At 38.9% G+C, this 16,348-nt stretch overlaps 2 protein-coding genes across 2 annotated transcripts in view; one reads left to right on the forward strand and one right to left on the reverse strand.

The window, feature by feature from the left end:
* LOC148103532 (butyrophilin-like protein 2) overlaps positions 1-16,348 on the forward strand; it is a 169,674-nt gene that overhangs the window by 21,234 nt on the left and 132,092 nt on the right. The window lies entirely within an intron of this gene.
* LOC148103534 (butyrophilin-like protein 2) overlaps positions 1,244-16,348 on the reverse strand; it is a 75,248-nt gene continuing 60,143 nt past the window's right edge. Inside the window, exons 4-8 of the mRNA XM_087839494.1 lie at positions 15,876-16,166; positions 7,578-7,759; positions 3,812-3,923; positions 2,156-2,488; positions 1,244-1,917 (exon numbers count right to left, since the gene is read on the reverse strand). Coding sequence (XP_087695620.1) covers positions 1,733-1,917; positions 2,156-2,488; positions 3,812-3,923; positions 7,578-7,759; positions 15,876-16,166 — 1,103 coding nt within the window. The 3' untranslated portion in view covers positions 1,244-1,732. The remainder of the gene's footprint in view (positions 1,918-2,155; positions 2,489-3,811; positions 3,924-7,577; positions 7,760-15,875; positions 16,167-16,348) is intronic.

Raw genomic sequence — 16,348 nt, forward strand, 5'->3', positions numbered from 1 at the left:
CTAGTTAAAGTTAATGTGATGCAGAACTTGATATTCAATAAATTGAATTGAACTTCAGTGCTGAAAATAAACTTGGGCCTGTTTTCCATTCAATGACAATTTTTACATTTTTTACATTTCACATTTTTACTCTTTGTAAACATCAGCCATTCAGCTGCTAGAACAGTAATCAGTGTGATTATATGGGACAACTTTCATCCTGCAGTTTATAGTTTATATTCAGCCTGATTTGTTTTTCATGTCTTCTCCTCCATCATCAGTTATCAGGAGAGCAGACAGTCAAAGTACAAGAATTCAAACAAACACAGAGATTCTACTTACAGAGCAGACACAGCACAGATGTTTCCTTCATCGTCCTTCTCACTCATTTGAGCTTTTTTTCATTTCTCTCACTGACACCAAGTAAAGCCCGCCCTCTTCCTCTGAGCACCAGCTTTCTATTGGTTCAAACACAGAGGAGGTAACTCATGTTTTTCCTTGTCTAAAGATAGAAGTGAATAGAATTATTTAAATATTCACATCAGTGAAAAAGCTCAAGTGTAGTTTTTTTTCTGGAAATACTTTGAAATAAAATGTTGTGGCTTAAAGCTGCCACACTAACACACAAGACCAGAAGATTATGAGTGTTTTAAGATCATCTGATTACATTTCATAACTGTTATGGAACATTTATTCTCCCACACTTTATAAATATGGCCACTAGTGGGCGGTGTTTGACCCTAAAGTCTATAAAGATACAAGCAAATTGTCAGTGATGCTTCTAGTTTGTTTTGCCTAGTTCTCTTTACCTTTCACCAGTCAGTTCCTTCATTTTTACATGTATTATATTGCATTACTCTTTAATTAGGCAATGGGGCTACATTAGAGAGCTTTTATTGTGAAAATGTTGCAGGTTGCACAATGATCCGATAGCAGACATGTAGATGAGGCTGATATAGAGAAATGATTTTGTTCATGATCTAATCAGGAGCTCACCTATATTATATATATTATAGCAATTCATTGTTTTGCTCCAGTACTCCGGTACACTACAAACCTAACAATGAGATCATCAAAACTGGAATAACTGATTAGTCTGAGTTTTGAGTTCAAACTCTGCTGAACTAAATTAAAAGAATTAAAAGGAAACATGCCATATAAATGTTTTCAAAACTTTATTGTCAATAAACAGAGTCACAAAAAATAAATAAATTAATTAATCAATCAATAACATTTGACCTGATTTTGAAATGTAAACTGCAGGAACAGAGAAGAAAAGATCAGAGAAAACCTCAAAATCTGCAGTTACACTGAAATATAACATAACACTGTACATTATAATACTGTACATTATAACATTCATTCAGTTGAAGATGATCAATAAATCCTAAACACTATCAGGCAGATGACTGATTGTTTATAATCCACAGTAATCCATCTTTTCTTCACCACATACAGTGTTTATGGTGCAGGTTGGTTCAGTCAATATCAATAATTATACTGTAACAGCTGATCTCTGCATGAGGATTAATTTGTGTTGTTCAAACCTCACAGAACAAGTTTGATCTCACAAACAGCTCAACCTGAAGATGAAACACACTCAGTGATTCTGTTATTGTTACATACAGGACACTGAAGTGACAAATAATGACAAAAATAAATATGGACACGTTTGATGTCTGTCTGATTGAGGTTCAGCATTATTAGTTTCTTTGTATTAAAATCATCCTTCTTGATTTCAGTGAAACAGAATTTAGGACTGTGATGAGCAAGTAGATTCATAGTTCACCTTCTTATCCTGCTTGTGTTTTCGGTAGATCAAAAAAGCAACAACAGCAACAAACAGAAGAACAGCAGGAACAGCAACTGATAGACCGACTTTTAGTCCAAAAGATCCCTCCTCCTTCCCTCCATCCTCTGTGGTTCCTCCTGTCTGACCTGCAGGTGAGAAACAGGTGTGAGGTGTCAGCTGTCAGGTAGGTGATGAGTGAAGAACAGAACAGAATCCATTTCCTCTTCAAACTGCTGTCAGACATTATCTACTGCACTCTGATCACATCACTCAGACCAGCTGCTTTCTACAAAGTCTCATCAACAACATCTTTAGAAACAAACATCAACAACCAGGAAGCAGCTTCACCTCTGATCACACACACACTCAACTCTACTCACTCACCTGGAGGAACAACTGTCAGGGAGATATTGCAAATGTGTTCATTGTTTGGGCTGCTCATGAAGACACGGCACTCGTATGTTCCACTATCAGCAGTCGTCGCATTCTTCAGAATCAAAGACACGTCTCCATCCTTCATCTGTCTGTCCTGCAGATCCACCCGGTTCTTAAAAGATGGATGCTGGTTGACTGGTTCAATGTGTCCATCTCGGTACAAAAGGACATGTTGTGGCTTCAGGTCAGCTCTGCTCCACTTTACAGCTATGATGTTGTTGTTTGGAGCTCGACATGTCAGAGTGACGTCCTGTCCAGACTCAGCTGTGATGATTTTCTGGTCTGAAACAGAAAAACAACACAGAGCAGAGAGGTTAAAGGTCAAAGCACAAATGTTCACTTCTGTAGTGAGAGTGAGAAGATCTAATTGAACACACTGAAAAAATTAAATGTGATCAGGGAATGATCAGACAGGAGAGGGTTTTCAGGAAACACTGTTAAATGTTAAGTTTTTCTTCCATATGTTAAAACAAGATCTAGAGTGTGATTAAAGTGGTTCTTTTACATTTTGAGAGAAGCCAATTGAGTCTAATAACAGATTAAATGTTGTGTTGAGGCTGTCATTTTTAGCATCTACATGGATGTTAAAATCACCCACAATAATTATTTTATCCGAGCTGAGCACTAAATCAGAGAGAAACTCTGAGTAAGGTCCAGGTGGACGATAGATGATAACAAGACTGGTTTCTGAGTCCTGCCTTCAAATGAATTAAAACTGCAGCCTTACAGATGAGATTTACCAGAAACAGTTAGTCCAGCACAACTTATTACAAACATAATAATTAAAAATTATAAATTATATATAAAATAAATAATATAAAAAATAAAATAATATAAAAATTACTGCATAATATACAATTAATACATAATATAAACTAAATCTTTCAATGGTGCTGAGGGTCTGCTGAGCAAAGGAGGGGCCTCATAAACCAGCAAAGTCTATACAGGAAGTGCTCAGTGGACGATACCAAACGTGGAAAGATTATAGGGTAGTTTATTTTCTTTCATGTTTAAGAAAGATGTTTGTTTTTTTTTACTGTAACTTTGTACTTAATAATGTTAACTGCATCAGAGTGTTTTATGTTTTTTTTTTATTTTCCTAGAGTATTTTTCATAATCGTCATTATTAATGTGAGAAGATGTTATTGTTTGTTATCAACTCACAGACATTTGGTTTCTTGTGTTTTTCACAGTTTACTTACTGAATTGAGTTCCTGCAGGTTCCACAAACAAAAACACGTCCTGATAATAAGTGAACATAATGTGTGAGAGAAAGCAGCCTCTCATTATAAGTCACTGTGAGTCTCTGCATGCTGCCTTTATGGAGCTACAGCTGTTTGTATACACTGAACTAAAAGCTTTGTAGCTGCATACTGACTCCTGAAACTACAACACATCACACTGACACTGACACATTACACTTCTTTATCTCTGTGGGCTCTGATCACACCGACATGTTAGGTTCACACAGACTCCACTCAGCCTCGTGTCTCCTTCACAAACACGGAAAAACTGAATCAATATGAAAATAATTCTTCAGGAAATGTTGCTAACATGTAAAGCAGACTGATGCTTTTCCTCTCTGTCCCACAGAGTGAATCTCACCTGCACAGACAAACACGAAGAGGCCGACAAACAGCAAAGTCGAGCCGAGCGACGCAGTCACAGCAGACATTTCCGTGTTCTTGAACTCCGACGCTTCGATTCTTCTAAATGTCTCAGGATGGTTTTATTGAAATAACTGAACCTGAGTTTAAATCCTGACTACATGAGATTAAATTTAAGGTTTAAATGATCCTGAAAGTCTCTGACTGAGAACAGATCTGACTTTTTAGACACTCGTTCAAACTCAATACGACCAATTCATCGTCTCTGAAGGAAGTCACGTTACAGTCACGTTAGAGTCACGTCAGAGTCACGTGTGTTTACGCTGCTGTGGGGTGACCATAAATAAGTGCGTCATAACTAAAGCGGTGAAATCTAAAGCAGGTCTGAGTGTTTAACAGGTTCAGTTCTTGAATGATCTCCACAGAACAACACAAACATCTCATCATCAATCATCAGCTACATACTAAAGACCATCATCAGTCAAAGGACTTCAAAATGACGTCACTGTATAAAATGTATATTGTACTATGGAGGAGGCAGCATTTAGCTGTAGCCTCCATCAAACCACAGAGAACTTTGTCCACCTTTGATTGTCTTTAAGTTGTGTTGGAGCCACAGAGAGCAAATCTTTGTTCTTTATGGAGAACCAGTGAGACTGTTTGGACTTTCCTATGAAACATCAGTGCAGGAGTCTCTCAGTACATCTGTTTACAGTGAGGACAAAGAAGCAGCACAAACAGAGAAAACATACATGACTGTAATCAGAGTACAGGAGAGTAACTGAGTACAATTCCTGTTTGTGATTCAGGGGATTTTCTTTTTTATGTTGTGTCAGATAAAGTCTGACAGCTTTTGGTTCTTCAGATGATGAAACACATTGAATTCATTTACTTTGATGTGTTTTCACAGATGAAACCAGCCAACAGTGAATCAAATGCCTCACACTAACTCCACATGACATTCATCTAAACAGCTGAACCAGTTAGTAGTTTTTCCACTAACGCTCACATATGTCATCCTGTCAAAATACCTAAAAGACTTAAAGACGTAATTTTAAACACTTACTGTTGTTTAGAAGGATCTCTGAAAGAAAATCAAGTTATCCAGTGACAGATTTAAAAAAAAACAAACAAACAAACAAACTGTGAGGTCAGTATACCCTGTCAGTTTCTCAGCAGGTCAAAAGGAAGGTTTGTTATAAAAAACCAAGAAGTTGCACAGTTGTAAATATTTGACAAATGAAAAAATCTAATCAGAACATATTTAAAAGTTTAAAATTTGAAGGTAAAGGTGCCTCTGTATCAAACACCCACAAACTAAACTAACCTGTATTTCCCTGTCAGCTGTTTCATATAAGACACCTGCATCATCACGTTCACGCCCACCTTTGCTCGTCAACTGTTTGAGATGCTGCAAGCCCAGATGTGAAAAACAAATACCTCACATTCAAAGATAAAAGAGAGAGAAACTATTTCACTGAGACAGGTAAATATTAAATGAAATTCCTACACCACACAGTCTGTGAAATTTGAGGAACTTGATCAAAGTACTATTAACAGTTTAGACACCAATAAAAGAATATCTTTTCCTTAACAGTACAAAACACTTCACTACATAGATTAACAATCCTTCAACCCACTAAAGCTCACAGACTTTACTCAACCTGTCAGATTACCTTAAAGACTGAACGACATCATTTCAAACACTTACTGTTGTTATAAATCTCTGAAACCCTCAAACACGCTTCTGATCATCAGCATGGAAAAATGCTCCACTGAAAGATTTTTTTAAAGTGTTTGGTTCATGTGCCCTGTTGTTCATTATTAGGTCAAAAGGAACTTCTTTAAAATTGATTCTCCAGAAGCCAAAAGGTTAAAGAAAAATAAAAAATAAAAGGTTGAAAACATAAAAAAAAACAAATTATAAAACTTAACAAGTTAAAAATCTAAAATAAAGAGACCTCTGAATCAACAAGGAAATGCATCTGTATTTCCTTGTTAACCTGTTTTACAAGACAAATCTGTGACAGCAGTGTCACCATAGAAACCAGTCTTCTTCTTCTGATTGGCTGTAAGCATGTGTATTTGAAAAACAAATATCACAGAGAAATCTCTTTCACTGATCTTAGTTTGATCCAAGCAAAAGAACTGGAAACAACAACCATACAGAGTCCAGCAGCTGCTGTCAGCCACATTATTAATGATGATTATTATTGTTAGTGCTCACAGACACTCAGCAGTAATGGTTTAATATATTAATGATCTCACTCAACCTGCCATTTCACTGACTTTAAAAGAAATGCGGTCATTAAGTTCTAAAACATAACAGCCTCAAAGTCTCTCAGCTAGATGGAAAATTAAAAAATAATGAGAAGAAAGAAACAGGATATTGTAGTTTCATCATAGTGTGGATTTCGATGGAAATCACACTGAGTTTGCAATAATGCTACATAATAGTAATCATCAGTTCTCTCTTTAAAGTTGTGTGGAGGTGTTCAGCAGAAAAAGATTTAATTGTTTTAGTGCTGTTTTGTTTTAGTTCACTCTTCTGACAGGATGGAACAACTAAAATGATCAATGAAACATAAAACACTTTGTAAGGTCCGTGTACCCTGTTGTTTTTCCACTGACCTAGAGGAACATCCTTAAAATTGATTCCACACAAGTAGAAAGTTAAACAAAATGTTACAAAACTAAAAACCAAATGATAAAATATAACAAGATAAAAATCTGAAAGTAATAAGACCTCAGTACTAAGCAGCTATCAACAAGTGAATGCACCAGTTTATCCTTGTTAACCTGATTTACAAGACAAATCTTAAACCTGTGCTAGACTATTCATCACAGTGTAGATGCTGGAGGCGTGTTTGTGTATCTGTCAGTATCCTGGTTAACTTGGATTAGCAGTGAGGGTCAGAACTAAATGTTGCTCAATACATTTTTTTTTCTTTTCTTTTGTGCAGCTGTGATTACAGATGTTCTTCTGCCTTCAGAAACCATCATATGTGAATCAAAAAAAAGACAAAAAGACAGAAAATAATAAATAAAAATAGTATACATTTTATTATAAGAAATCATATTCTAAGAACCTGCTTTTTTTTCATTTGTGGAACTTATCAAAACTTAGATCCATGTGTCAACAAGTGAACTTTTGTCTGTACTATATATCTCAACGATAGGTGCCACCCTCACATCTTTCATACACGCACAAACAAAAACATTCCACATTGCCCATGTCACTTGTTTTATGCTTAGCCCTCACCTAAAGCAGGAGGAGTCTAACTATCTGTTTAACATCTCCCATGAACTCATAATGGCCCCAGTGTGTGTGTGTGTGTGTGTGTGTGTGTGTGAGGGAGGGGTGGGGGGGGGGGGGGGGGGGGGTAGAACATAAGGCCCATTTGTGGTGGACATGCATATAACTGGTGACAAAAAAAAACTCTGCAGTGAGACGATTGAAACACTAACTCCATTTTAATATTTTAGGCTTACCCATACTCTCATAACACAAACACATAGGGCCTTAGAGCATCCAGAGTACGTATATTGTATATTATACATTATTATTATGTATATCCAACCTCACCTCTGGTGCCGGTGCCCACCTCTCAATTTTAAATGCATGTAGACATTGAGGGTTCTTGGGAGGGGTCGTGCTGACACTTCTGCTTTCTGGCAGGAAGCACCATGCCCCTCCCCTCCTGTGTTTTAAAAAAAGCAACACAACATATGAGAGGACGGAGTGAGGTATAGGGCCTTCACACCTCTGTTCTGTGTACACCGTTGGGGTAGGGGGTTGGGAGGAGATGGCTGTCTGGTTGTGGTCTGGGACGCTGGCTGCTGGGCCAGGGGCGGTCTGCTTGTCTCCACCCCAGGGAAAAGGGTAACATCTCCTGCGTCTGGGAGCTGATTACCCCTGTGAGGGTGGTGATACCTGGACCTGGGGCTATAGAGTATGTTTGGGGAGTGTGAACGGGTGTACAGTGTTCATTTCTCTTTGTCCCCATGTTGGGCGAGTGCTGAGTATTGGTATACTACATATGTGTTCATGAGATTGGGAATGTATGCTTGTATTTGGGTGTGACAGTTTTTCTATGTGTCTGGTTGAGTCTCTACCTCTCTGGGAACATCTCAGGACCCCCCAGGTATGGAGGCCTCTGTCCCCCCACCACAACTTCCTGCCAGTGGCTACTGCCCTCACCCGTTGGTGTGCTGGTGGTTTTCGGTGTTCAGCGCTGGGTGCTCAAGTGTGTACCCGTCTCACTCCCAGTGGCTGCTTGGTGGGACCTGGTGACCGGGGCATGGGTGGGACCCCTTGGGGCGGTGGGGTCCGCTCTGGCACAGTCGGCTGCCGGCAAGGCCTGCAGGCTTGTCACTGCAGCCCTGTGTGGCTTCTGCACTGTGGCTGCGGAGGGCCCCACGTCTGGGGCTCTCCTCAGCACTTTCCAGGAGGGTGGCGTGGTTGTCTCTCCGGTGGTCCTGCTTGGGCTTTAGCATTTTGGGGTCCTCTAGATTTCCAGGACCTGGGTCTCCTTCATGCCTGCTTCATGTTCTCGGGGGCAGGGCTATGGCTCCCCACACCCTATAATAGATTGTTCAAAAAGTTTATCCATGTAACAGACTACTGAGAGTTTTTGAACATTAACACAGGTATACACACGCATGTTTACAAAAACAAACTGTATCTTTCTTGGCTGCTACCTCAAAGCATATCTGGTGCTGTCGGCCTCACGTGCTGCTCAGTACCATTCAATATTTAGTATTTACTGTTAAGCTGGGCATACACTGCGATTTTGGGTCCTTTTTGAGGTGATTTTTCAGTCATGCGACCATTTTCAGCCAGAGTTTCGTCCTAATCATATATCGTGCATTATGTAGTATACATGGGGTAAGGAGAAGCGATTAAGACCTCACCGAAACAAACACAAAACAAGGAGCCAGGGTCCAAAACAAACGGGAAACACAAGTTCAAACCAAAGTGCCCACAACAGCCTGAGGCTCAGGAAACAGTCCAAAACCAAACTCAAACCAAACCAAAGGTCCATCAAAGAAATGAACTAAAGACTGAGTCAATAACTGAAATGAGTGTACCAGGGACAAACATACAAGGTGTAGTGGTGGTTGGGATGGTGGTTGTAGTGATGATGGATGTGCAGGTAGCAGGGCTAGTGACTGAGCAGATAACTGACTCTTAGCTGCTCTCCTCCGGGGAGCAGGAACTGGTACCGGGCCTGGCCGAACTCCAGCCATCCCCACCCAAGGAACACATACAGATGCAGGGACAAGCTGGGTTCTGGCTGCCTTTACCCTGGGAGCTGGTGTAGGTGCAGGAGCTAACTGGACCTCTGCTGCTCCTACCCAAGGAACTGGAATGGGTGCAGGAGCCGGCAAATCTCAGGATGTACCACATTTCACGGATCACATTAACTTGGTGGACCGATACATCAAATTCACCAGGGAGAATATGAAAAGTGGCAGGTTGGCCTTCTTAGACTGTGAGATTTCCATCAGTAATGGGGGACATCTAAAAGCTGACGTGTACCATAAACCTACACATAAGAATCAGTATCTAAGGTTTGACTCTCGTCATCCACTGGAGCACAAACTGGGTGTAACCAGGACGCTACAACACAGAGCGAACACCATCCCCACTGACACAGCGGCCAGAGAGGCAGAAGAACATCACATCAAGAAGGTCCTGAGTAAATGTGGTTATCCCAGCTCGACTTTTGTCAAAGCTGGAAAGGCACCTAAAGAAAGCTCCAGCCGATCCAGCAGAGAAGGACAATCGCTGCCCAAGCAAAAACCTGTAGTGATCCTGTACGTGTCAGGACTATCGGAGCAGTTGAGACGCATTTTTTCTAAACACCAGGTCTCTGTGGCTTTTAAACCCTAAAACATGTTGTGCCATAAATTGGTCCACCCCAAAGATTGTGTCCCCCGACACAAACAGAGTAACATAGTGTACGCTGTTAAGTGCCAGGAGGATTGCCAGGATTTATACATCGGGAAAACCAAACAACCTCTGGCAAAGCGGATGGCACAACACAGAAGAGCTACTTCGTCAGGCCAGGACTCTGCAGTCTATTTACACCCACAGGCCAGTGGACACTCTTTCAAGGATGAGGATGTACATATCCTGGAAAGGGAGGAACAAAGGTTTGAGCGCGGAGTCAAGGAGGCCATTTACGTAATAAGGGAAAGACCATCTCTGAATCGAGGAGGGGGCCTAACGGTACAACTTTCTCCATCTTACAATGCTGTGATTGCAGCCATTCCCCAACTCTCTGTGAATGGTACTCATGGCCATTGATCAGTGGGCTTTGATCAGTGGGTTTTGATCAATGGTCATGAGAATTTGCATAATTATGATTAAGGAACTGACCTCCCAGCCCATTGTTCCCTCAGTGGGCTGGTTTCAGTCATTGTGCAAATGTACTGTTTATAAGATTTGGGGAAACGTTCAGTCAGCTGAGACTGAAGAAGTCACTTGGATGAGTGACGAAATGTTTCTCCCACAAAACGCTACGTCCAGATGAACAGAATCAACTTTTAGAGATCTGTCTTACAAAGCACAGCCAGAGAGTTAAGACACACAAGGACCAGGACAACTGGCTGAAAAGCATGGTGCACGGAGTTAAACTGACATGACTGGGGAACGGAAAAGTTAACCTTGTCAACCAACTCTGCAGTGCTAAAAACCAAATTCTTTTGCCAGTCTATGTATATGTTGCCTCACTACGATGATGACCAGAGGGGCAACTGGTTTCCTGTTCAACAACGTGTGGTGCTGTGATAAAGAATAGAAAAAGGGACACATGTTGAGCGGATGTCAGTTTCACAACAGGAAGGTTTATTCTTCACAACAGCTTAGAACAGCTTCAGGTATCACCATACTAACTGCAAAGAAATGTCCTTATGCTTCAGTCCAGTTTACCATACATGGCCACAGTTCCCTAAGCTAGAGACTGTATAAATCTCTCAATACAACTTTGACAAAACATGAACAAAATGTTGCTTAAATCCATTGATAATATCAGATTCACAATGTATTTTTTATGTAATTGTAATTTTTAACTACATTTACAAACATCATAAAATTAACTCATTTTTAAACATTTTAATTCTTGTTCAGCACTAAATTATTTATGTGAAATGTATTTCCACTGTACTGACAATGTAACTTCTGTTTTTTTAAATATAGCTATTTTACTCTTTACAAGAAAATAATGTCTTTAACAATGCAAATGCAAATGAAAACATAAAGTTCATCTTCCACATCATGATATTCTAAGAGGCATATATGAGGATTAAGGAGGGTTAAGGAATACTTTTAAATATCATATAACAGTTTCCTTGGTAGAAAACTTTGCAGACTGTCATGAATGTGTATTATGTAAACACTTTTTTAAACACAGAAAACCTTCACCAAAGTCTTTGTTTCATACTTTACATAAAACATGGTTGCTGAGGCAACAGTAAAATTAGACTGCAATGGAAAGGAGAAGTTTGAAATGACATTTGCCTTCACATTTGAAATTCAAAATAGCCTTATCGAGTACAGGATCAGGGGATAATGTGGAAACACACTTCTGCAAACACACCATGTTCATTTCTGTTTCCTCTCTGAAAGTTAAACCCATCATTACCATTCTGCATCTTTTTATTGCAAAACCACAGTTATGTGCTTGCTCTTACTATTTAGAGTTAGAGAAACACCCATACTATATTTTGAATCATCCTCCATCAAATCAGTGAGCACATTCTTAACAGCTATCTATGACCTGGGGATTAGATTTACAAAAAAGAATTGTTGAGATAATGGGTAGAGAAATGCTACCTATACAACTGAGATTTAAACAGTATTTTATGAGAAAAGTGACTTACAGTAAATGAGATGGGAGAAAATTAAAGTAGTTTTAGCAGTTCCACATTATTGAGTGCCAGTGACGTTCTGGTGTTAGTGATTTTTCTTAAATAAGACTAAATGAGACCCACAAATGATGGAGTTCTGTGCCAGATGGCCTGGCCTCCACAGTCACCTGATCTACATCTAAACAAAATGGTTTGGGATGAGATGGACCCCAGAGTGATGATAAAGGGCCAACAAGTGGTCAGCATCTCTAGAAAAGCATCTCTTACAGGTGATTATATCATGAAGCTCATCGAGAGAATGCCAAGAGTGGGCAAAGCAGTAATCAAAGCAAAGGGTTATTTTGAAGAATCTAAAATATGAAATATGTTTTGAATTCTTTCACACTTTTTTGTTTACTACATGATTCCATATTTGTTTATTCATAGTTTTGATGCCTTCAATGAGAATCTACGATGTAAATAGTCATGAAATTAAAGAAAAATCATGAAATGAGAAGCTGATTCCAAACTTTTGACTGGTGGTGCATGAGTCGGAAAATCCTTCATTTCCTTGCAGTACACATAGAGGCTTGTATTTTTTCACTCCTGTTCAGCTTCTGCACTCTCTTCTAATTTCACTGATTCAATGGGAAGGATTTCTAACATCTATTTTGAGGGTCCATATTATCAAGAGGTGGTCATGACATGGACAAATAAGAGAAATGGCTGGAAATTTAGCTGCTAAGTTAAGTTAAAGATGCAAGAGTGATTCTTGTGTAGTCAGATAGATTACTACACATACAGAGAGAGTTTAGGATAGGGTAAGAGTAAAAACAAGGTCCAGGGTATCCCAGACATCATCAGAAGAACAATTAACATGTTGCCCTAAATGATTTTAATTATGATTATGAGATTTGGTGACCGTATAATTAGAGGAAAGATCAAGGTCACCTACAAACCGAACAAACTCAACTTGTTAAGTTCAATAAAAAGGAATAAAAGTTGATTTGAGATCTCATGTTTGAATTCAGAAAGGGATTCTAAAACCAACTATTCCCCACCTCGACCTGCCCAGGTTAAAGCCACGAGTCAGTGAAACGAAAAATGTCTTGTTTCTGAGAAATGATTAAATAATGTAAAACAGAGAGTGTTACTCCCACAAAGTCCAAGGACTATACTAAAACTTTGATGTTTTAAGAGGTTTATATTAGAATATGTTGGAGATGCTCAGAGAGACAGTGGACTTGTTCATTGGTTCCTTTGCTATCTGGGAAAATAGTGGAAGTTTACACTATAATGGATGGAGCATGATACACTGAAGACCTAAAAGCCACGCTGATGACCAAGTTCACCATTTCATCTAAGGTGTATTGGCAGAAGTTCTGGTTGAATACTGGCCACCCTGGTGAGAAAACCACTGAGACGTATTACGATCTAAATGGCCTCTACTGTTGCCAGAGCAGCCCAAAATATTCAATTCTGTCTCCGGATCATCTGTACACAACATAAAAGTTCAAATTTAACCCCAGCTCCTTTTTGTTCCTTTTTAATCATTTTAGTGAATATCACAGTGATTATAAAACTGCATGTGTGTGTTGCTTCTCCAAGTCTGCAGAGGACAACTAGTGTCCTCTGCATGCAACATGTTGTGCTGTAGTAAAGAATAGAAGAGTCACACACGTTGAGCTTGTGTTAACTTCACAGCAAGAATGTTTATTCTTTACAACAGGATCATCTGAAAGTATCAAATTTATAGAACATTTTTTTCTGACCATTGCTGATTTGCATAAAAATGTTAATATAATGAGCACTGTGAAATGTTAGCTTCTTATATATAAAAAATACAGAGAATTGACAAGTTAAAATCTGAAAAAGTATAATATTTAAGGACATCTTAATAATAAAAATGAAAAAAATTACAAAAACTTTACATTGTAAAAAACACTTAATGACAATTTCTGAACATTGAATTTCACAATACTGCAAAATGAAATACTTGTATGAATACTTGTTATTTAAAGTTTTATTCACAAAATGAAGAAAAATACATTTTCCTTGACCAACTATAGCGGTAACACAATAAAATAAAATAAAAACAAAAAAGCAGTAGATAGTCTTGGTCTTAGTGGAGGGCATCCACTGACCTCCACTCTGCTCTGAATCCCCTGAAGAGTCCTGGGACTCTCAGTAAAGATGCTCTTCACTGATTTCAGCTCGGCTTTCAATACCGTTATTCTTTTAGCCAAGCTGACAAACTTGGTCCATGTGCATTGATCAAAAACTTTTATACTGACTGATCACATGTCTCTCCAGAGTCTGGTCAATTATAAAAGACTACCCCCTATCCTAACCACCACCTCTTTAACATCCTGCCCTCTGGAAAAAAGTTCAGATTCATCGGGTGCAAAACCAACTGACTCAAGAACAGCTTCTACGTGGGCTGTCAGAACTCTTTATACAAACTAAGAGTGTGAGTAGACTTCTCCCATACAGTCATTCTGTCGCTACTATTGACTATGTTGCTGCCATTCCCTGTGCAACATTTTGGAAGATGTGCAATTTCCATCCCTATCCTTACTGACCATAGCCCTTCCACTCTTAGTTATTTATTATATTTAGAATGATGCCCTTTTTGTGGTTTTTCTTTTGTATATTATTTTCTTTACTTTTATACTTTTTGTGGTTTTGCTACCTAATTTTGTTGTGCAAGCAACTGTACAATTAAAATAATAAAGAAGTTGGTCAAAAAGTTATCCAAAAAGAACAAAATGTTGGAGTTTCCAGTATTTTGACACTATTTTGACTCCAATATTTTGAAATCTGAATCTATGAAGAACATAGTATCATAAGTCAGAAATGATCTCATTTTAAAACCATCTCAAATTTGTATCTCTTAAAAAATTTAGGGATCAATACTGTACTTGCACTTTTTTGGTGTTTCTTATGTTTCTTTTTATATTTCAACATGATTTAGCATGAAAGCTGAATGAAAATGGAATTTCATACTTTTAAGAAGTTTATTTAAAATTTATTTAAAATGATTTAAAATGCCCTGTTTTGCACAATTATGAAATTCAACTCAATTCCATTAATTGTCTTTGACAACTTTACTTTAAGATTTCTCTTTGTATGTTTAAATATATGATTCTACGGGAGTACTGAACTATTTGTTTTATGTTCAGATTTTAACTAGCCAACACTCACTCGACATTTGTTTGCTTCCTTGTTGTGCAGTTAACATTAGGATTTCATTATTTAATTTTAATTTTATGTTTAATTCATTATTTGACACATAACTGTTTTTTGTGGATGATAATACAAGGTAGTTTGTCTGCTGTGACATAAAAATTCTCAAATGCTATATTTCATGCTGCGTGTCAGTTGCTTTTTCAGGAGGAAGAGAGAGAGAGAAATACGTCTTTACAGTGATCAAAATAATAACTACACAAATACACGGCACTATCAGTACAAGATGTACTCTGTTGCCATGTTTCTTTCCATCCTCTGTGTGTCCTTTATCCTCCTTTCTTCCTGCCTCCTTCCCCCCATCCTCTGTGCCTCCTCCTATCTACTGCACTCTGATGTTTCTCTCTGGAAGTAGTCCTGCAGTTTCCCGAGGAGGACAAACTAGTTCATTCTCAAGTGTCAGGGTGACATCAGGGATCCTTGTGGAGTGTCCATGAGAGTTATTCGCTTTTGAGTCATTTCTGTCTCTGTGTTGATCAGCAGGAGATTCAGAATTCAGAAGGCTGTCAGACATTTGAATCTGCAGTTCAGCGGGAGGACGATGTGAGTCCTCACTCTGTGGTTTATCTTTTCTGAAGAGCCAATAACCAACAAAGGCGCCACCAGCAAGAAGAAGGAAAATAACAACTGGAAGACCAACTTTCAGTCCAACAGATCCATCCTCTGTGTGTCCTCCTGGCTGACCTGCAGGTGAGAAACAGGTGTGAGGTGTCAGCTGTCAGGTAGGTGATGAGTGAAGAACAGAACAGAATCCATTTCCTCTTCAAACTGCTGTCAGACATTATCTACTGCACTCTGATCACATCACTCAGACCAGCTGCTTTCTACAAAGTCTCATCAACAACATCTTTAGAAACAAACATCAACAACCAGGAAGCAGCTTCACCTCTGATCACACACACACTCAACTCTGCTCACTCAAGGATCAACTTTCAGTGTGATGTTGCAGATGAGCTTCAAACCATCTCTTGCTTTCTGGATGACACCACACTCGTATGTTCCAGTGTCATTAATCGTCACATTGTTCAGAATCAAAGACACGTCTCCATCCTTCATCTGTCTGTCCTGCAGATCCACCCGGTTCTTAAAAGATGGATGCTGGTTGGTGGTATCATTGACCCCTTTGTCATAAAAAAGGACACAGTTACCTCCCAAGTCTGGTTTGCTCCACTCTAAAACTGTGATGTTGTTGTTTGGAGCTCTACATATCAGAATGACGTTCTCTCCAGGCTTAGCTGTGACAATGTTTGGGTCTGAAAGAGGAAACAACACAGAGCAGAGAGGTCACAAAGGTTAAAGTGCAACTTTTCATTTCTAGAACAGTGATTATTGTGATGGGCTCCATACAAAAACACTCAAAGAGAAGCATGAAACATATGAGTCCAGCACAGTAGAATTTCAGGACCGTGTCAGCTAGTGGTTATATTGTATTGAT

The sequence above is a fragment of the Neolamprologus brichardi genome, chromosome 3 (assembly GCF_056152115.1).
Source record: "Neolamprologus brichardi isolate AB-2024 chromosome 3, ASM5615211v1, whole genome shotgun sequence".
Lineage (NCBI taxonomy): Eukaryota > Metazoa > Chordata > Actinopteri > Cichliformes > Cichlidae > Neolamprologus > Neolamprologus brichardi.